This window comes from Dermochelys coriacea, chromosome 16, assembly GCF_009764565.3.
Source record: "Dermochelys coriacea isolate rDerCor1 chromosome 16, rDerCor1.pri.v4, whole genome shotgun sequence".
NCBI lineage: Eukaryota > Metazoa > Chordata > Testudines > Dermochelyidae > Dermochelys > Dermochelys coriacea.
Genome location: NC_050083.1, coordinates 22789253 through 22812320, shown reverse-complemented (window position 1 = coordinate 22812320; position 23068 = coordinate 22789253). Strand labels below are relative to the sequence as shown.

The following is a 23068-nucleotide window of genomic DNA, read 5'->3' as shown; positions in this document are numbered from 1 at the left end:
ATGTGGTTTTGTTTAACTGTTTTGGGATATTCCTTTGTAGCTGTCAGATATTCAATTGTTGACAGTACGATCTTCCATTCACCACTTACCACAGTCATAGCCTTTGTGTAAATATGCAATAATGCATGCCACTGTGATGCTGGATTCAAGGCATGAAACTATCATCCCAGCCATTGTATAAAGAAAGGACATAGTGTACCTTTAAGAAACTCTTATTGCTTAGGCATCCTTTATCTATGGCTACAAATATATTCTAGATCAGTCAAATTCACTGACATGTTTTTGTGTACAAAATATTACAATCAAATATGTTAGCAAAGAAAATGTTTCTCTCTTTTATTGTACTTAAGCATGAGGAACAGTTACCAAGATCAAAATCCAGTATCTGCATATTGAATCTGCATATCCTGTGACAACTATGTCTACTTCCACTGAGGTGAACCTTTGTTCATCTCAGTGGAAGTAGACATAGTTGTCATAGGATAACTTTCAGGTTCTTCTTTAAAATCTTTAGTCTAGTTCGACCCAGTAAACATCTGATAAGAGTTGTATAGAATGATAGTCTCTGAACTTTCCCTATGTACCCAGCTTTCAGTTGCACTCACACACCCATTCTCTAAGTACCTATGAAATCTTTGCCATTAGCCATTGAGGTTTTTCAGTAGTAGTGATAATTGTGTATTTTTCATTTGTAACGTTAGCTGGGATAATCTTTAGTGCTTCATAAAGGGTTTAACTTGTGAACTTGATAAGTGCATTACCAAGCTGTGGCTTTTTTACAAATAACTTTGGAAGTAGTTTCGAAATTTTATAATAAGGAAATAGCAGACACATGGGAACATGAAAAAACAATCTTTAATTCAAGACTTAAAGAAATAAAACAGCCAATTTTTGGATATGCAGGTATTTTGACTGTAAAGCATTCATGTTTATTGTTTTAGAGGAAGAGATGAAATACATCCTAAATCAAGGGTTCTCAAACTTCATTGCACTGCAACACCCTTCTGACAACAAAAATTATACATAACCCCAGGAGGAGGATCGAAGCCTGAGCCCACCCAAGCCCCACCGCCCCAGGCAGGGGTCCAAAGCCCTAAGGCTTCAGGCCCTGGCAGGAAGCCTGTAACCTGAGCCTTGCTGTCCAGGGCTTCAGCTTTGGCCCCGGACAGTGGGGCTCGGGCTTCAGCCTCGGGACCCAGTAAGTCTAAGCCAGCTTTGGTGACTCCATTAAAATGGGGTCCCGGCCCACTTTGAGGCCCCGACACACAGTTTAGACCACTGCCCTAAATGCATGAAAAGTTATTTTTAAAATGGTCTATCAATGAAAAATGACTTTGGATTTAAAAAGAGATTCTGGATATGTTTTTATATGAAGTTTTTAGGAGAGATCTTTATTAATTTCAACCTTCAAAAACTTTTCAGTATCTGCAGAAAGAAGCCTTTTCCTCTCTTGCCCAATAGTATTGGATCACATCAGCATTAGTGATTGTTGTCATTCAGTTAGCAGCAGCAGCTGCTTGTGATAAGGATCTTGAGAATCACCTGTATAGGATCAGGGCTACTGCACATCAAGGTTAGGAGACTGGCGGAAGAGTGGAAGATGCACAGGAGGGGGTAGTAGGCCACCTGCTGTGCCAGGATCAAAGGGTTGAAAGGTCAGAGGGTACATTTAACTTAACCATATCTGCCTGTTGAATAGCTATTTCAGATTGTAAATCTAAGGGTGATTTCATTAAGTCCTTCTGGCTGCTGTTGGGGCATGAAATAATAAAATTTTATATCCGTTGCTTTTCCTGCTTCTGGTAGCCAGATTGACACATTGTTTTCTGCAGTATTGTGGTGTTCTTAGGTAAATAAAATGTAAATGTTGTCAGTGATGTAGACAAGTCATAAAGCAAACAGATCTTAGACTAATTCTTGTGAATGATATTTTGCATTCTAAGAAAGTATATAAAATTATGATAGAAAAATTTATTATTTTTGTTTGGTAAACTTTTTGAACATTTGTTTTTTTTAATAAGAAAATATGTTTTCTGTCTCGTATCTTCCACCTCAGTATTTGTAATATGCCCATCTCCTTTGTATCTGATCATGAAGAGCTACTGTAAAGTTAAACTTGTCTCAAACTTTAAATTGTTTTTTTAAAAAAAAGCTAAAAATCCTAAGACCAAGAGAGAGGTTTCCACTATTTGTTTTTTTTAAAATCTAGTGACAGTAGTTCATTTTATACAAATAGAATTTTTTATTTGAAATTCAAATGTAGTAGTAGGTTTCAGAGTAGCAGCCGTGTTAGTCTTTATTCGCAAAAAGAAAAGGAGTACTTGTGGCACCTTAGAGACTAACAAATTTATTTGAGCATAAGCTTTCGTGAGCTACAGCTCACTTCATCGGATGCATTCCAATGAAGTGAGCTGTAGCTCACAAAAGCTTATGCTCAAATAAATTTGTTAGTCTCTAAGGTGCCACAAATATTCCTTTTCTTTTTGTGAAATGTAGTAGTAAGCATCTGAAAATGAAGCGAACTACAAACACAAGTGTAACTGAGTACATTGTTCAAGTGGTAGGAAAGGCAAAAAGTAAACAAAGAGTGTAAACAATGAAACATAAACTTGATTTAATATTTTCTTTCACATTTAATAACATAAGCTGTTAGTAATGATGAAGAAGTTTGTTTACAACATGTGATTAATTATTGCCCTTTTGCCTCACTCAGACTCTCTTGCCTTTTTTTATGCTTCTCTATTGAATATAGTTTCTCAGTATTTTTGCAAACTTCGACATAAAATAATTTAATGATTTCAAGTGTTCAGATGCTCATGAGCAGGACACATCACACTAACTGCTGCTTATTTACTGGCCTGGTATTTAAGGCCCCCTGGAGTTTGTTTCAGAAGTTAAGAGACTTTCACAGTAAAGGTGCCATTTCTGAAATTTAAAGTGCTCTTTTCACCAGGAGATAAGTTCACTCTGATTAAGTCAGTAATTCTTACTAAGCCATGTTTATGGAGGCCATAAACAATAGGTTCAGTGTGCTTGTTAAACTGGGTTTCCATACCTCTCCACTCTTTAAAAAGTGGCATTTAAAATAAAAGGCAGGTGGAGATGTTAGTCTGTCTTGCCATATTTTATTATGAATGAATGAAGGCTACTAGGAATTAAGTGAAAAGAGGGGGAAACCTCTCCTTTTTATGAGCAGATGACCCATATCTTCACCGGAGTGTTTTGAATCAACACATGCGCAAAGTCTATAGGAAAATTAGACAAATGCAAACTAATGCACAAATTGTCTAATATACTATGACTGTGTATGCTGCAGAGTTTATACACCTATTTCTAATCATATTTTCCTCTTATTCTCTGTTTCTCTGTACTGTTTGTAAAATACTGATTTAATATATCTACTTCATTTTATTAAGCATGCAGTGCATTGTTTCCAATATTTTGTTTAGCTAGTTAGGCGGCTGTGATAAATAGAATATTATTCTTTGTGATTTACTGATGATGCATTTGGTATTAGGGTATGGGGATGGAGAATCAAGGAGACTATTAATAAATTGAAGCTAGTTGTACCTTTTGGAATTTGGTGCATTTAAGGTGAAAAGCAGATTTGCAACTTGGGGGCTTTTATGAGAGCTCTCACATGAAAAGTGGCTTTCATTCCCAGACACTCTCTCTTGCTCCCTGGGCTGAAGGATGCCACCATTAGAAGAGAACTACTCACATAATTCTGCAGCAACCCTATACCTCAATCCAGAAGTGTCTTTAAGGTACCCAAAGAGTTGTAACCTATCTTCCTTTATTAAGACATTGGTTGTGAAAGGATGCTGCTTTACAGGATGCTGTGAGGGTCCCAGAGCCCCAGCTCCAGCCCGTGCCTGCACGTCTACACTGCAGTTTTATAGCCCCACTGCCTGGGCCCTGCGAGCCCGAGTCAGCTGACATGGGCCAGTGATGGATGTATGATTGCAATGTAGACATACCCATAGATTCTTCATCCAAGTTACAGAAACACCCACTGGCAAGTTCAAATTTGTAAGTGTAGGTTACTGCTGCTGCTCCTGTGATAATCAAGAGGAGGTTTAATTCCTTCTGTCTTGTCCTTCTGGTGCTCAATTTTGAAAAGCTTCTGGCTTTGGTTAAGCACATTGCTAAAGATTTTTTGTTGGCGCTTTCAAGAGTCCTCTGAGTATAACTGAGATTTTTAATTTTCTGAAGCAGGAAGGAGCAAATCAGTTTGTCTGCTGCTTCCTGACTCCCAGGAGAAGCAAGACTCCTGGGTTACCTTAGAGTTTATCAGATGTAAGCCAACTGAGTGACCTTTTGGTTTCTGAGAGTAGGGAGGAAAGTATCTTGCTTTTCATGAAGGACTTGTGCTCCTTTTCTAAGGAAAGAATTACATGGAATAGTCTTTCCTTAAAATCAGACTTAATTAGTTTGTAGATCTGATGGCAAATATTTTAGCAAAAAAAACAGCAACCTCCAAGTTGGGCTCTGTGCATAAGATAGTGACCTATTTATAGTATGTGGCAATTGAATGGATTGTGTGAGTGTTTTAGCTATAATTTGGCATTGAGCACAGCAGCCAGTTAGCCTTAAATATACCATTTAAGGCCAGGAATTTCAGAAAGAGAAGCTTAACTTTAGGGTTCAAAGTGCAGACTTAGGCATCTATGGGCATATCTACACTGCAAAAAAAAACCCTAAAAAACAAAAAACTCACAACAGAACAAAAGATGGAGTCATATATCTGTAGCAGCAAGTCTCAGAACCTCGATCAGGTGACTCAGGCTCACACCCCAGGACTAAATATAGCAGTGTAGACATTCCCGCTCAGGCTGGAGCCCACACTTTGAAAAGAGGAGAGAGGTGAGGTTCTCAGAGACTAAGGGCCATTGCAAGTCGGAACATCATTTGACCCAGGCTCTGAGACTCACTGCCGGGCAGGACGATTTACAGTGTAGATGTACCCTAAATAAAGAGCTTTATGGATGGATGGATGGATGGATGGATGGATGGATGGATGGATTGTAAGCACCTAACCACCACTCTTGAAGTTGATGGGCTCTAATGGGTGCCCAGCACCTTTGAAAGCTGAGGCTGCTTATTTAGGTGCCTATGGCTGCCTGTAGTAACCTAACTTTAGGTTCCCATTTTTAAAAACTTTGATCTAAATTTTTCTTATGCTTTCTCTCATGTATTACTTTTTGCTGACACACATTTAGTTCCCTAGCCTCACTTTTTTAACATCCCTTTCCCCACAAAAAGTTTTTTAGAGACCTGTTCTTGCTACGTAGAGGGATTGTGCATAAATGACCTAATTAATTGGCTTTAGAGACTGCTCAATATGGTTGGAGGGTGTGAGATTAAAAGGGTTTTCTATAGCAGACTTTAAAAGCAGACAGTTTGTTTATTCAAGAGAGTGGCACTATTCGGGGAAGATAATAGTTTACCATTTTATTGGAAAATTTCCTCTATTACCATACTTCATAGTTCCTTTTTGTGTGTGTGTGTGTGAATTTGGTGTTAATGGTTCCAACTGTCAGGCATTGTCCTTGCAGGCCCTGGGCCTGTTTACTCCATGTCAAAGCCCCTTCACCAATCTCTAACTTCAAAACCACTGCTGTTCCAGACCTAGCTCTCTCATGCTTATAAATTGCCTGTCACATGTACCAGTGTGGTTTGATGTCCTCCAGGATGATACCATCAGACCTCCAGTGGGTAGTCTGTGGTATGGTGGTCTATCTACAGTATTTCACCCCCTGTAACACCGGTATCTGAACTCTGACTATTTGAATATTGAGTATCAACCATCTTACTAGTTGCTTCTTGGTATCTGTTAGTTTGAAGCTGTGCAGCTGACTAGACACTGTCACCCTTTAACAAGCATATTATTTTCTTTCCTTGCCACTTGGAGGGCAGAAGTTGCATTGTCTTGAGATAACATGCCAATGAATTGCCAGACTCTATCTCCTAGTATTAAAAAAAACTTAAATGAATTTCTCCATCTATGTTTTGAACAGACTGTTCATTATGTATTCTCCTTTCTTGCTTCCTCTTGCCATCAATACTTTTTCTCACTCCATCTTTACCTTACAGGCCAGGTTTGTGATAGAATACATTCTTGACTCTGTCCAAGTTGCTAATGCATTTCAAGTGTCAGTTCACGTCTTCCTGATCTGGAAACATTTTGGATTCTGTGTTTTCTTTTCAGAAGATCCAGTATTATTGGATGTGTGCTTCACAGGAACTCACATTTCTAGTTCCCTGTAGAAAAGTAGTGTACGTGGATCAGATTTCATAGGAGGATGTTTCAAAAGAAATAACATAGTGGGTTGAGATTACTATTAATTTTTCTCATCCAGCTGTCCGAATACCTCATCAGAACATGCTCAGGACCATTACCGTGCTTCTTTGGCTGGTGGAAGCCTAGGTAGGTGGACAGAGAAGATCAAACTCAGGATCTGGTGAATATATAGATAAATAAGATACTTAGATATTCCACTTACTTATATGTGAATTTAAAAACTATCTGTAGTTCCCAGGTTGGATGGAAAAATTGATTAAGGGAATATTTAAATTCCATTATTGAAACCACCAGCAGTGCGGTTAATGTTGCTTAAGAGGGGAAATGAAATCTGGCATTCTTCTGCTTCTTGGGTACTTATACAGCAAAAGCTACGAAGGGCTATTTTAAAAGAGGCTGTGCTTTTCTTCTATTGTGCATCTGTGTACCATTGTAACCTTAAACACTCAGCAATCAATGCTTTCACTTGGGGATTGGGAACGGAGTCAAAAGCCTTATTCCAGCTGACTGTTCAGAAGAGGTTGTGTGCATTGGGGTTTAGAACTTTTTTGCCCATGTGTACAAACAGAAAGATGAAAAGATTTTTCTTCTAGGAACAACATTCCAAATCTGTATCATTTCCATCCCTTTGTAATGGTTCTCTCAGATGTTCATTTCCAGAAGCCATTCTGTTCCTCTGTCCAGAAGACAATTTCTAACTGAGTTCTGTAACCCACAAAGTTCTTCCTCTAACTCTTTAGCTAGGCCTTTGAAGTGAAAAACCCAATAAAATTTCTGAAACGTTCAAAGGGCAGTCTTAGACTTAAATTTCCTAATCAGTTATCAATTTTTTGCATGTTAGACATCCACTTTCTTAGCAAATAAGTTTAGCCAAATATATGTGGCCATGTAGTCTGTCTGTTTTTGCCTTACAAAGATTGGTTTAAGATTTGAGCATCAGTTTGCTGTGGAGTTTGTTGCTCTTATGGTATGTCTACACAGTGGATGTTAAATTGCTGCCATGACAGCGCTTTAACGTGGCTGTGTAGTCATGTTAGGCTGTGTGGTGCTCTCCCAGTGCTGTAATAAAACCATCTCCATGAGGGGAATAGCTCCCAGCACTGTAGCACTATGTACACTGCCTCTTTACAGCGTTGAAACTTGCATTGCTCAGGATTGTGTTTTTTCACACCCCTGAGCAAAGAAAGTTTCAGTGTTGTAAGTGGCAGTGTAGACAAGGCCTTAGACATCATATTATTTGTGTAGCAATCCAAAAGAAATAACATGAAATGGGATTTTTCTCAAAGCCTTGTGGGTGAGGAGGCCTTTGTTAGAATCCTGAAAGTATTTTGTAATCTTTTGTGGTGTCCTGGAAATCCTAGTATTAAGGAAGAAAAGAATTCTAGCTTCCCTCTCACTCAGTTTATCTTGAACACTGTCCATTTTGCTCAAATGTAATCTAATTTGTGAATGAGGAAGCATTGGAGGTGCTAAGACAAAGCCAGAGATGGTAACGCGGATCCAAGGTTGGCCTTATTAGCACTTCAGCAACTGGAAAAGCCAACTTTGTTTGCTATTTAACAAAATACTGAATTTTTTAAAAATTACGTTTTTTGAGTCTTGATTTGGCTAGAAGTTGCGCTTTGAATCAGAACTGAAAGAGGAAACAAGAAGTAGATGAATGATAGAAAAACTTGAAATACCTCCTTGCTTGAATGATCTAGAAGGACATTATGATTCCTCCAGAAATCTCAGTACATAGGAAGCTAAGAAACTTCCTTCTGCAGGTTAAGGATTTAATTTGAAGAAATGGAAAAACAAAAACAACAAATGTTAAACAATAAACACCACACAAACACACAAGTGGTGAGGAATAGGAGGAAACCACTTGCTTCTTTTAAAGTGTTTGGGGAATATTGTAGTTACCAGAATGTTATGTTATGATTGATATTGTCTATGGATAAGATTTGACTTCTCTCCCCCTCCTTTTCTGACTTTGGCATTTTTTTAGAAAGTTAGAAATATGGCCCTGGAAGATGTGGTGATTCTTAATGTTGATACCAACACACTGGAAACCCCTTTTGATGACCTACAGAGCCTTCCCAATGATGTGGTACGTATAAATTGTTTGGATATTTTAAGCTACTGCATTACTAGAAATAGCAACCCTTTTTTATCCGTTCAGTTTCTAACGTGTCTGATGATGGTGCCAAAGCCTCTATGTGTTCTGATAAGTGAACTGTTTACCCTGTCTTTATCTTTTTTGCCTGACAGAATTTAGTAATCTTTGAGGGATATGGAACCCAAAAGAACATCAGGAGGCTGAAACGTAGGTTGCCTTTTGCGCAACCTCTGAGTGACAGGGAGGCAAAGTTGACACTTATGCTGGGAATGCTGCAACTTTGATTAAAATACCAAGTTAATATGTCGGACTCGAAATCGTCTAAAAATTACAAAGTCTTGCAGGAAGAAAAGAAAGAACATGTATGAAATATCTAATGTGAAACAAAATGAAAAAAAATGAAATTCAAGCAGATTTTTTGGGGTGGAGCAGAGTGCTATGGGAAGAGGGAATTTCAAGCCATCCTTACATTATAAAAGAGCAATAAAGGACATTTATTTTTAGAGATACCTACTGAATCTTTTCTGGTTTTCTCCAACTGGATCTCTGCATTTTAATCAGTGTCCTATATTTTTTTTAACATAATTTTGAAATCAGGTCACTTGCTTCATAATCCATTACTAAGGGCTTATCTCCACTTACCGTGGATCAACACTGTGACGATCAATCCACCGGGGGGTCGATTTAGCGGATCTAGTGAAGATCCGGTAAATCAACTGCCGATCGCGCTCCCCTCGACTCTGATACTCCACTGGAATGAGAAGCATAAGGTAAGTTGACGGGAAAGTTTCTCCTGTCGACCCAGCATGGTGTAGACACCACAATAATTCGACCTAAGGTATGTTGACTCCAGCTACGTTATTCACATAGCTGGATTGCGTAACTTAGGTCGACTTAGCCCGTAGTGTAGACCTGCCCTAAGACTGTTTTGTGAAAATAATTCTGAACTATTATTCTTCTCTACAGGCCTCCTTTCTCTATATTGGTGTGATACTTTAATTCCATTTAAAATGTCTCAACTACTGAATGTTTTGGTTCTTGTTTTGGTTCTACTGAGACAAAGATGTGTCCAATTTATGTTGCACTGTATTGATGCCACCTGATAGTAGAGTATCTTTATTAATGAAACTAAAAGAGGAGATGAATGGCAAAGTGTGTAGAGCAAGTACACTAGAAGCTATGTCTAGTCTGACTGGTGTCTTTTTGGGAGAAGACAGAAAAATCTGAGATTCTCCTACTAGCCACGCTCAAAATATTCAGTTGGCTATAAGGATCCATAATTTGTAAAGTGTGCTTCCTTTCACTTAACTTAATGACCTATATAAAATCCTGTCGTAGTGTGCAGTTGAATATGAAATTGATGTGCAGGGTAGTTCAGAATGTAATCTGGTTCTTTTGTGGTTCGGGAGAAGTAAACTCGAGTAAGGATTTCTCTATAGCTTTTCAGTATTATATATAACAAAAGAATATTCTGCCATGCTTCGCCTTGTCATTCACCTGTTTGAAGCATAATTGTTATTGCATGGTGACCAAAATGCTGGCTACTGTTGCAGCTCATAGAAAAGTGGCAGTGTAACATTTTCAAGATTTTCTCCAATAGGACCTGCTTGGAGCATTTTGAAAAACTTCTTCAAAAATTTCAGACTGAAAAAGGAGTACTTTATATTTCACTCCACGGATAGTCATGTGTCCTGTGATGTGATTCTGTCCATTTAATAGAGTACCAGACATTCACATGGAGGGCTCTTGCCTTCGTTGCAGAGGTTGGCATCGCAGCGATGCTGAAATACCTTGCTTTGTCCCAGTTTGTTGTGGAAAGTTTGCTGATAATGTTGAGTTTTCTGCTGCAATTTTCAGCAGGATGATCGTAGACTGTGACTAATTTTTCACTAAAGGGAAGCCCTATTTCATTTTTGTAGTAGTCATTGGAAGTGTGAGTGAATTTTCCTGGTTGATGATGAGGCTTGACTGTGAATTATTTAGCAGCAGGAACTAGAAGAGCAAACACCCTTCCGCCATGTACCCTTGCTCCCAGCATTAGCCTATCATTTACTCAGTTAATCCTCACCAGTCCAGATCCTCAGATCAAAATAAAAATGTATAACTGTAGCTTGGCTGCTGTGGTGAAGGTCTGCTATCCAGTTTGGATATACAACTACCTACATGTCAAATATGTAATTTGTCCACAACACTGAAACAACATGACTTCTGGCTATGGGGCTTTGGGGCCTATAAAGAAGCAGTGTTTTGAGTCCTGACACACAGGAAGGTGAGCATCGTGTTTGTAGCTGTTTGCCAGATAAGTAATATTCATGTAATTTTGATGTGCAGAATATCCATCTTTTTGATATTCTGCACTAATATGGCACAGCTGTTCCAATTGCAGAGCAATAAACAGAGATAGGAGGAATCTGGAGAACGTATGCAAGCCTCCCAACACCATGCATCCATCCTTACTCATCACCAGCATATTTTAAGCATTCCTGGTAAGAATAACTCGACATGGGAGAAGTCATTTGTATTCACCCTGCATAGTTCAGTGCTAGGCCTGTCTGCTGTCTGCCAACAGAGTGGTGTTGGCCTTTGTGTTGTGGATGAGACCCCAGAATCTATTTCACACAGACCTCCAAGCAGCCAAGAGACAGAAATGGCTGTATTCATGAAGCAAAATTTCATGGGGGAGAAAAGTTCAGAATGTTGCTAGCCTGAGTCACTAAAGTCACTAAATGAAAGGAAGTGGAAGCGTAACTAAAAACATCTGTTTTCACCCCTAGGGGTTCCATGGCAGTAGCCTTGCAAATGGGGATTGTTATCAGCAAGAGTGGCATATATCAAACTTCTAGAATCGCCACATTCAAAATGATGCCCCTACCCCTGAAGTGTTTCCATTCCTCTGCTGGGATAAGTAACATGCATTGTTATAGATTAATGCTAGTTATTTTGGATGATCATTGTTTGCTGTAAGAACAATGATTTCCAGTTACCACAGCCTGGTGAGAGACTATCCATGTCCATTGGAAAGTGACTATTCCCTCAGGGCAGAAGGCAATCCAAGTAAGTTTCCCATTCATTGCACTGGGTAACTCATGCATGCTCATTGCTTGCCACTGTGATATCCCTTCACTCTTCAGTAGTCTGCGATGTGACTTCATTCATCGCTGTATATAGCCAGGTAGGCAGGAAGCAGTGAGTTATGTATGATTCTGTGCTCCCTGGCTTTCGTCAGCATTTCAGTCTATTAAAGTTATTTCAGTGCCCCTTTTTGGTATTTAAATAGCTCTTCATTTTTACTTTATTCTTTGCATCCAAATCTGCCAGCTTGTCATCATTCATGCTAATATGCACAACTGTGGAAATGTCAAACTTGTAAATTTCATAGAATTATGTAAGAAATGTCTGGATACAGTGAATCCTGGGCCTCGTATGTATATATGATTCATCAACAATCAAGTATTATATTAAATTTTATGGGACTTCATTAAAAGAGCTATTGCAGGAGCACTGTAGAACATCAGAAGAGACTTTACCAATAAACCCAAAACTTCAAGCTTTGGAATGTAATAAATTTTAAGAGACTTCCTTCCTTTCATTATTTACTTTTACTTCACGTTTATAACCGTAAAGAGTTGTGTTTTATTAGTTCAAAATTCTTGATTCAGTTTTCTGCAGTTCTATTTAAAAGCTACATTTTTTCTTAGAGAATGTTTGGAGCATTGCAGAGGAAGTGCTGCAAGCAAATTCAATTAACTGGTACGACACACAAATAGCGTACATGGTATATTTTTTTTCACAACTGCTATATAAACACAGCTGGGTTGAATATGTGTGGTAACAAAGACTTAACTTGAATCATTTTGCTTTGTATAGTTAATGTTTGGAATCAGTGTTTCTGTCTTATTCCTCATTTGTATTCCTCCTTGTTTCATTATTTTAGTTATCTAGATAATTAATTGTTCTTCTCTAGGTCTTTTCCTTTCCTTTAAACTGTTTAATATTCGGCTTTGACCACTAGAGAGCAGCTGTTTTTCTTTGCAAGAAGTGAATTTATGTCTGTTCTTTCATGCATCGTGTGTTTGGAACTGTAAGTGGATCAAGTTGTTAATCACAGCAGGGAGACTGTGAACCTGATCTATTATACACACTTTCTTCGGGGCAGGGGGGGTAGGAAGAAAGGAGGGGGAGATTCTGGCGAATCTGTCTCTCCTCTGGGCTCACTCCACATGGATGCATTTGTGATCTGTTGGGGGCTATGCCAGGCTATCTTAACTGAGGGACTAAAAATATCGCTAAAAGTTCCACAATCATGAATGGCTGTTAAGGCAAACCATGCTTTCAGTACTGCAAGGTAATATAAGCACTGAGCACTTCATTAACTCTTGAATATACGCAAAATTTACTTTGGTGAATTAAATCCATTTGCATTCTGCAGAGATGAGTAACATTTACTTTGGTGTACTCACTGGCAGGCTACTCATGCAATAGGAAATTTTAATAGTCTGCTTGTTTTTCTGAACAACTCTTTTTGCTACATTGAAAAAAGAATCCCTTAAGTCCTGTGATTTTGCTGGAGACTTTTTCTGAGAGTCATACTTGGGTATGACAATGCTGCTGAAATTGTGGTCTTTCCATAGTTCAAAGTGAGTTATTTGTTACCATTTCAGAGTGAAAATGGGCTATTGTGAAATGTCTCTCCAGTGAATGTGCATGTTATAGAGGTTGGATAACCTTGCGATAGTTCCAGTAGAATCAGATTAAACACCTAACACAAAATGTCAGTGCTTTGCTCTGGTTTGACTCGACAGTACCTTCTAGCTATCAGACTTCCTGAATTGCCCAGGTCAGCTCCTTTGAAAATCAAGGCACAAACATCTGCATTAGTAGGTAAATGTTTGAAATGCTAAAGACTGTCCCTGCTCAACTTTGTGTTTGTGATATTGTGGCCTGTTGCTGATGATACGAGAGTGACAAAGAGCACTTAGAATAGCAATATTCCTTTTAAAATTGTCAATATTAAGAAAGGAGGTTTATTAAGAACTGTGATAATCTTCCAGTTGCATTTGCTGCTGGCATGTTTCCTACATACCTTTCTATGAGTTACAGCAATGGCTGAAGGAGTCAGTTTTTCTGCTTTTATATACTTTGTACAGCCCCTATCAATTTATTTTTAAGTATTTCAAATGATAAGAGTGTCTCATTGGAGTCTTAGTTGTAGACATCAGAACTTCATATGATAAGGTATAATTACTTTAGTGCAAGAAATAAAAATATTAAGTTTAATCTTTCATTGTGCAATGTTTATTAGATTAAGGTCATTGATTTGAGGTGCCTTGTATATTGCACCAAGGAGTTCTTACTTGTGATATGTATTTATGAGTACTTGCAATTGGCTTCTGATTATTTCTGGCTGTCTGTAAATTATTTTTTGCATCGTATTCACATCCCATTCATTAGCAAGCTTTCACAATTAGATGCTCTTACACTTTACTGTTTGTTTCTCTACTTTGTAGGAACTGAAACATGTTTTTGAGCTATCATAGCAATACTAACTTTTGTTTCTCAATTGCAAATCCATTTTTGAAAGGTAACTTCCATTTATATTTTCTTTTTTTCTGTTTGCAAGAGAATGTTTCTTTATTCATGTTGACAACTGAAAAGCCTTGGATCTAATTAAAAGAATTTCCACTAGCACCTTTACTGAACCATTTCATTATGCTGCATTGCACAGATTGCATTTTGAAACATGGTGATAGTTCCAATCTGACCTTTAAACCTGAACTGCCAGAAGTATAAAAATCTTCTTTAAAAACACTCCCAGGGTAGGCTGTATGTATATGTGGTTGTTTGGTTAGAAATAATCTTCGTATTGAGCGGTCACCATCTTATTGCAAAAAATGAAAAAGCATTACCATCTCTTTAGGCAGAATACTAATAGTACAGTTTATGCAGTCTACTTTGTTTTATGTATTAATTTATTCTAGAGTAAACAAAGGAGCAGCTTTACTTTTTTTCACTCATCAGTCTCTCTAAATACATTATTTTTAATGCTTTGTTATTTAAGCTACATTATTTTATATTAAAAAGTGGTTATTGTGGTAGACTAGATTGAAATGAGTGTGAATCCATAAAATAAGCACACTGTAGTACCATGTTACATTTAATTTTAAAGGAGGCTTAAAACTCTCCTCTTATACATACCATACAGGAATGAGTTTCATTTTTTTATACAGTTCTTTATCAGTAAATAGTTAACAAATTCTATCTGAGGATCTAAGTGATTTAGAAATGCTAATTTATTAAGCTTCACAACACCCCGGTGAGGTATGTTATTATTCTACTTCTTTCATAAATGAGGAACCTAAGATGCAGAGAGGTTATGACTTGCTTTAGGCCACATTAAAAGTCTGTCAGAGAGCCAGGAATAGAATCTAGATCTTCTGACTGCCATTCCTGTACTTTAGCATCAAGTGCATCTTTCCCCAAGTTTACACTAATAAAAAAACACACTAACAATTTTTCTGGGTTGATTATGAGATATCTTCAAGATGTAGCTGCAGTGCAGTCTTTTAAGAGAGACATAAATTAAAATAACCTATTTTTATGCTAACATAGAAAGCAAAAGCCAAGAAAATAAAAGTTACAGTGGTTACCTGGCCTTTCAAACATGGGTGAGTTACAGATGAAAATAAGAATTATGCTTATTTGTATCCTGTTCAGACTTGAAAATCTGATGGAGCTGTTATTACATTTGGCCTATTGAAAGCCAGCTCTTTCGGGGACATTATGGTTTCAATTAAAGGAAATGAGCCGTAGATTATGGACATGATAGACCCACTAAAACTGTTATGGTCTATCATGTTAGTATGTGCTTAAAGGCTCATTAATGCATGGATCGTTGACATAAACTATAGCATTTGGATTTATAAGCAATGCTGGACACTTCCTTAATTCTCCATCTTATAGGTTGTAATAGTAATATTAGTCCTCTTATGACAGAATCACTGTAGTGCTTCAGAAAAAGTTAAAAATAAGTATACAGAAATCTCTTTGTAATTGTATCTGGAACAAAAATTTGACACAAGCAAATTAAACACATTAGTTTGGGTTACATTTCCTGCAATCCATATTGTAGCATGTACCAGCAAAAAAGACATTACCTTTTTAGATTTTGAGAAAGATAAAGAAAAATTAGAAAGAAGGTGAATGTTTAAATAGGATAGCAGAATTGCAAAAGCTTTAATAAGACAGCAGAATTGCAAGTTTCAAGAAAAACTATTCAGCGAGGCCAAGCCCCCACTCATTAAGTAGACCATAAACAGGATTACACAGAGACAATGCATATATTGTATTTCTAGTGCTCTTAAAAATCCTCAGACTTCCTTATAGTTCCTGTTTTTTTCTATGAGTGTGCCTAGCCCAAAGCTTGTCTTCTGAGCAGCAATGCACACTGGTAGCAAAAGAATTAAGACAGAAATCCTTTGGTAGAGTTTCAGAGACATGGAGGAGGCTGGGACACAGAGCTATGATCCCTGGAAAGAAACATGGAGATCTTCAAGGTAAATTGGGAAATCATAACTATCAGTTCATACCATGTGAGCTGATGGGCTATTTCAGAAAGTATGGCCAGTCATACCTAATCTAGCAGGCAGGAGAATCTCAACACTAAAAATAACCTGGAGAGGAATTAGTTCATGGCTGAGATTCCATGAGTGATCGTTGCACGGAATGCAGCAAACTGTATTGTCCCAATAAGTATCTCAAGATGGCATCTAAAACAAAAGAAGGCTTTGATGTTTAAGCTTAAATGATATAGCTATTTCTATTATATTTATCAGTATGAATTGCTTGCAACCATTCATTTTCTTCGGTAAATCAAGAGGACTGCTGGTTTCCTACACCTATTTGACCTCTGAAATCTACCCCCATCCCATCTGTGAGACATTTTTCTGTCTTAAGCTGTGGCATTCTATGTCATGTAAAGCAAAGAAGCAGTAGCTGAGTCTCTTTCAGGAGTATGTGGTATTAGTTCTCCTATATCTTCTGTCTTTTCCCCAATTTCACTTCCGTGACATCTGTTTCAAAGGGCTTGTCTTCACTACAGCTGCTGGTCGATTTCAGCTACACAATTTGAGTTACATTAGTAGCGTAACTCAAGTTGACATTGCTTAGATCTACTTACTGCGGGGTCCACACTACGCTATGTCGACGGGAGATGTGTTGCCACTGCCATTGCTTCCGCCTCTCATTGAGGCGGAGTACAGAAATTGATGGGAGAGCGCTCTAACATCTATTGAGCGTGTCTCCACTAGACCTGCTAAATCAATGCCGCTGCATCATTTGCAGCAGTGCCAATTTAGCTCTGTGGTGAAGACAAGCGCAAAGAGTGAACCTATCCTGTCCCAGCGTCTTCAACACCAAAAATTGCTGCTGATGAAACTATTTGTTAATGATTTGGTTGCAGTCATTGCAGCTCAGACACAGCAAGTTAAACATTAATGTGTGAAGAGGTTTTTTTTAATCTTATTTCTCTGCTTGTGTTTGAGAAGCAAAAATGCTGTCAATAACAATAGTATGTAGATATTCAACCTTACTTCAGAAGTTATTGAGCTGCAAGCACTAAAAAGGAAAGACAGCAAACTAAGTCACATCCTATTTATATATGAGAAAATTTTAAGTACAGAAAATGGTAATGGGTAATCCTTCAAAACTGCAGCCCTTGGAGTATGGGGAGAAGACAAAAGAATATTCAGGTAACCTGAATGCTTCGATAGTTTTTAAATTTGCCTTTGTAAGAGGATATACAGTTGATATTTGCTTAGTTACTATCAGTGAGCATTTCTTTGTGTAAATGGTAATGAGACCATTAGGACTATGTTCACCTGAAGTGCAGCTCTGTGAATCTGAGGTAATTAAACACCTCCAGTATGAAAGAGAAAGGGCAGTGAAGGTTAAGTGAGGAATAATCTGACGCACAGGTGGTGTAGAGCCTTTGAGAAGCAGGAAGAAAAGAGCCTCAGTTGATATCGACCATTTAAAAGGATGGAAATGTCACCATTGTCATTGGGAGATGCTTTTGTCATTTTTATAGGGTTTTTTTTTACTTGAATAAAAACATTTCATTTAGAATTTCAATTCAAGCTTTTAAAATATATTAAGGGATATGAGTGTGGTGACTCAGTCTGGATATCCTCAAAAATCTTTTATTTCATATTGTACTATGTAATCAGGATTGGGAACCTATTGTGGTAGGCATTCTACATGCATGCAGAATTTATTCTTTACATATTTTAGCTTTTTTTAGAATAAACTTCTATAAAGCTACATATCTATCCCAAAATGTTTATAAACCACTTATAAAATATTTGTGTCTTAAGCAAATTAAGCCGCTATGGGATAAGAGGGAAGATCTTGTCATGAATCAGTAGCTGGTTAAAAGATAGGAAATAAAGGGTAGGGTCAGTTTTCACAATGGAGAAAGGAAAATAGCAGGGTCCCCCCAAGGATCTGTACTAGGACAAGTGCTGTTCAACATATTCATAAATGATCTGGAAAGAGGGGTGAGCAGAGAGGTGTCAAAGTTTGCAGATGATACAAAATTACACAAGATAGTTCAGTCCAAAGCTGACTGCAAAGAATTGCAAAGGGATCTCACTAGACTGAGCAACAAAATGGCAGATGAAATTCATTGTTGAAAAGTGCAAAGTAGTGCACATGGGAAAAAATAATCCCAGGTAAACATACAGAATGTTGAGGTCTAAATTAGTTGCTACCACTCAAGAGGGAAATCTTGGAGTCATCATAGATAGTTCTCTGAAAACATCTGCTCAATTTGCAGCAGCAGTCAAAAAGTCTTACCAAATATTAGGAACCATTAGAAAAGGGATAGATAATAAACCAGAATATATCATAATGCTACTATACAAATCCATGGTATGCCCACACCTTGAAAACTGCATGCAGTTCTGGTCATCTCATCTTGAAAAAGATGTATTAGAATTTGAAAAGGTGCTAGAGTTCTTTAAAATCAAAAATGATATGGAGAAAGTGAACAGGGAAGTGTGTATCCCTTCCCGGAATACAAGAACAAGGGTCACCCAATGACATTAACAGTCAGCGGTTTTAAAACCGAACAAAAAAGAAGTATTTCTTCACACAATGCACAGTGAACCTTTGGAACATGTTGCCATGGGATGTTCTGAAGGCCAAAAGTACAAGTGAGCTCAAAAAAGAATGAGACAAATTCATGGAGAATAGGTCCATTAATGGCTATTAGCCAAGGTGCATAGGGATGCAACTCAATGTTCAAGGTGTCCCTAAACCGGCAGCTGCTAGAGGCAGGGACTGGGTGATAGGATGGATCATTTGATAAGTTTCCCTGTTCTTTTGATTCCCTCTGAAGCATCTGTTGCTGGCTGCTGTCAGAGACAGGATACTGGTCTCAATGACTGTTCTTATATGCTGAAAGTAAGGGAATGAAGTTCATTGGTGGGAATATATGCAACTATACAGACTGGACAAAAGGACACCAAAATCCTTATAGGTTTTAAACATTTAACAATAGATGAAAGTAAGGCAGACTTTAAAAAACATGTCCTTATCTTCCTGCAGTCCTGCCTGCAGGCTTCCAAGCAGAATGTGATCATCTGCTAGGGGGACAAAACAAGTAGCTGAAAATGCAGTTTCCCTAGGTCTGAAAATTACAGCTTTGTACTCTGTGTCATTCTTCCTCACAGCAGATGCTGGGACACTTGATGAAACTTCTTTGGCTAGTTCCCAGTTCAGTAAGTTGTTTGTTTATGCTATGAGGATGATCTAGGACTGTTGTATACTTACAGGTTTCTGCACTCAAGAACAGATTAAAGAAAGTCTCCACAACTACTGGGGATGGTGTGGCAAGAGCATTCCTAAAAGCGCAGGCCTCTTTCTTTGGGAGCTACAGAAATGCACTGAAAATTGAACCCGTAAGTAGGACATCAATATGTTAACACAAATGCAGATGTGTAGCGGTGGTGGAAATTGCCCATAACATGTTTGTATGCATAAGGAATGGGGTGGTGAATAATATTAAGAATATTATAAGAGCTGTCAAGTGATTAAAAAATTAATTGCGATTAATCACCCAATCGCACTGTTAAACAATAATAGAATACCATTTATTTAAATATTTGTGGATGTTGTCTACATTTTCAAATATATTGATTTAAATTACAACACAATACAAAGTGTTCGGTGTTCACTTTATATTTATTTTTATTACAAATATTTGCATTGTAAAAAAGAAAGATAGTATTTTTTCAATTCACCTAATACAAGTACTGTAGTGCAATCTCTTTATCATGAAAGTTGAACTTACTAACTTAGAATTATGTACAAAAAAAATGCATTCAAAAACAAAACAATGTAAAACTTTAACACCTACAAGTCCGCACAGTCTGACTTCTTGTTCAGCCAATCGCTCAGACAAACAAGTTTGTTTACATTTGCAGGAGATAATGCTGCCATCTTCTTGTTTACAATGTCACCTGAAAATGAGAACAGGCATTTGCATGGCACTGTTGTAGCCGGCGTCGCAAGATATTTACATGCCAGATGCACTAAAGATTTATGTCCCTTCATGCTTCAACCACCATTCCAGAGGACATGCATCCATGCTGATGAGGGGTTCTGCTCAATAACAATCCAAAGCATTGTGGACCGACACATTCATTTTCGTCATCTGAGTCAGATGCTTCCTGCAGAAGGTTGATTTTCTTTTTTGATGGTTCAGGTTCTGTAGTTTCTGCAAAAGAGTGATACTCTTTAAAGACTTTTAAAAGCATGCTCCACATCTTGTTCCTCTCAGGTTTTGGAAGGCACTTCAAATTCTTAAAGTTTAGGTCGAGTTCTGTAGCTATATTTAGACATCTCACATTGGTGCCTTCATTGCATTTTGTCAAATCTGTAGTGAAAGTGTTCTTAAAATGAACAACTTGTGCTGGGTCATCATTCAAGATTGCTATAACATGAAATGTATGGCAGAATGTGGATAAAACAGATCAGGAGACATGCAGTTCTCCCCCAAGGAGTTCGGTAACTAAGTAATTAATGTGTTTGGTTTTTTTAATGAGCATCATCAGCATGGAAGCATGTCTTCTGAAATGGTGGCCGAAGCATGAAGGGACATACGAATGTTTAGCATATCTGGCTTGTAAATACCTTGCAATGTTGGCTACGAAAGTGCCATGCGAATGCCTGTTCTCACTTTCAGGTGACGTTGTAAATAAGAAGCGGGCAGCATCATCTCCTGTGAATGTAAACAAACTTGTTTGTCTCAGCAAGAAGTAGGACTGAGTGGACTTGTAGGCGCTAAAGTTTTACATTGTTTTCTTTTTGAATTCAGTTATATAACCAAAAAAAAATCTACATTTGTAAATTGCACTTTTGTGATAAAGAGATTGCACTACAGTAATTGTATGAGGTGAATTGAAAAATACTATTTCTTTTGTTTATCATTTTTACAGTGCAAATATTTGTAATAAAAATAATAATATATAGTGAGCACTGTACACTTTGTATTCTGTGTTGTAATTGAAATCAATATATTTTAAAATGTAGAAAAACATCCAAAAATATTTAATAAATTTCAATTGTTATTCTACTGTTTAACAGTGCGATTATAACTGTGATTAATCATGGTTCATTTTTTTAATCGCAATTAATTTTTTTTAGTTAATCATGTGAGTTAACTCCAATTAATTGACAGCCCTAATTATAAGGCTTTTATGTAAATCAGTAATGCAGCCTCAGCTGGAATGCTGATTGCGGTATTGGTCACTGAATCTCAGAAAGGATGTTGTGGAAATAGAAGGGTTCACCAAAGAAGAATAAAGGGCCTGGAAGAACTCTTGTATAAAGAGAAATTGAAAAGAATTGGGTTTATTTACTTTAGAAAGGCGATGATTAAGAGGAGACATGATAGAAGTATGTAAAATAATAAATGGTGTGGAAAAGGTAGATTAGGAACTTTTGTTCACCCTGTCTCATAACAGAAAAATAAGGGGATATTCACTGAAATTTAAAAGGTGGAAAATTTAAAACAAATAAAAAGAAATACTTTTTCACACCACATATACTTACACTGTGGAACTCATTGCCATAGTAAGGCATTGAGATCAAGAATGTAGCAAAATTGAAAGGAGATTGGATATTTATATGGATAGCGACAATAGCCAGAGTCGTTATACTTAATGACAAAAAAGTTTTGAAGGGATATTAATCCTACTTCAGGGATTAAGCCAATCTCTATCTATTATAGACCAGGAGGAGACCTATGTGGGAGCAGTGGGGTTCTTGTACTGTCTTCTGAAGCATTTGGCACTGACCACAGTCAGAGACGCTTTACTGGACTAGATTGACCTCAGATCTGATCTAGTCTGGCAATACCTCTATTCCCATGTAAGGGTTTTATGTCATGGTGGACAGATGACTCAAGAAAGGGTGCTGTCTTCTGCATTCTGTCTCTGGGGATGAATACAGAATTCTGGTATGGAGGCATGTAAACACATTTCACACACACACTGTTTGTTAGAACAAAAGACAGAATTTAGGATACAGATATAGTTTTTTTATTTCCTTATATTTTCCCTGTTCAGAAATCCATAACAGCCCCTTCATTTCTGCATTTAATATTTTTCATACTATGAATTATTTGTGGATTTCATAAAGCTGGAGAGAAGGAAATAGCTTGATCAGATTTTTAAATAGTCTATCCAACATCTTCAATGAATGAGCATCATTCCACTCAGACATATTCACTGTTCAAAAATAACACTATTGAACAGAGCTGACCTGAGTCTGTCTCTCCTATTCTGATAGCAAGGATATTTGTATGGTATTTGTATAAATATAAATGCATTTGATCTATCTGTGTAGGGCTCATAAAAATATCAAGTGTGAATGGTGTGCTTTTAAAGTACCAAATATTAACTAACAGGAGCTACTTTAATTCCCATCCATATAATTAACAAAAGTGAAAGCAGCAAGGCAGCCTGGCTGTAAGCCTCCTTTATCCATGTCAAGCAGACACCAACTTCCCCTCATTCGTTTAGGCCTTTCTTGCTCTCTGACACTCCTCCCTAGTTGCCAGGCAACTCTAGGAGTATTGGTGTGTGTGCTGCTTGGATATGTGTGAGGGATTAACTAGTTAAGGTTGGGGGTTTTATGAAGAAGAATAAAATTTTAAATTGCTTTACTGGGAATAACATCTGGTATTTTGAAGGCTGAATGTTACAGATGAGATATCAAAATTGGTTGATGATGACACACACCTTTGAAACTACAATTCCCCCTTTTAGGGAGAGCTAATCTGAACAAGTAAAAAGCCTCATTTGATGTGCACATTATTCCCACAAAAAGAAACTCTAAACATAATTGAAAAGTCCTGTTGTACAAATCTGTTTTAAAAACCCTATTTTGTAGGAGATTCTTAGTCTGATCTCAAAGATCAGGGAATATGAAGGAATAACGATTTCTAAGTCCTTATATGCGTGATCTCATAGCAGTATAACATTTTTGATGCTGTAACAAAGATGTTATATGAAAAGAGAGCAGCTTTGTATACTAGAACCACCTCAATGGAGTTGGCTAGAATGCTATGTTTAAATCCCACACTTTTCAAATTGTCTTGA

General features: G+C 37.5%; 1 protein-coding gene across 13 annotated transcripts in view; it reads left to right on the top strand.

Annotated features, from left to right (window-relative positions):
• DENND1A (DENN domain containing 1A) overlaps positions 1-23068 on the top strand; it is a 379559-nt gene that overhangs the window by 243197 nt on the left and 113294 nt on the right. For 11 of the 13 annotated variants that reach the window (XM_038374765.2, XM_038374762.2, XM_043498903.1 and 8 more), the window contains exons 12-13: positions 8295-8396; positions 19238-19363. In XM_038374765.2, the coding sequence (XP_038230693.1) occupies positions 8295-8396; positions 19238-19363 (228 nt within the window). The remainder of the gene's footprint in view (positions 1-8294; positions 8397-19237; positions 19364-23068) is intronic. The other 2 variants (XM_043498901.1, XM_043498902.1) reach the window with 1 other exon arrangement.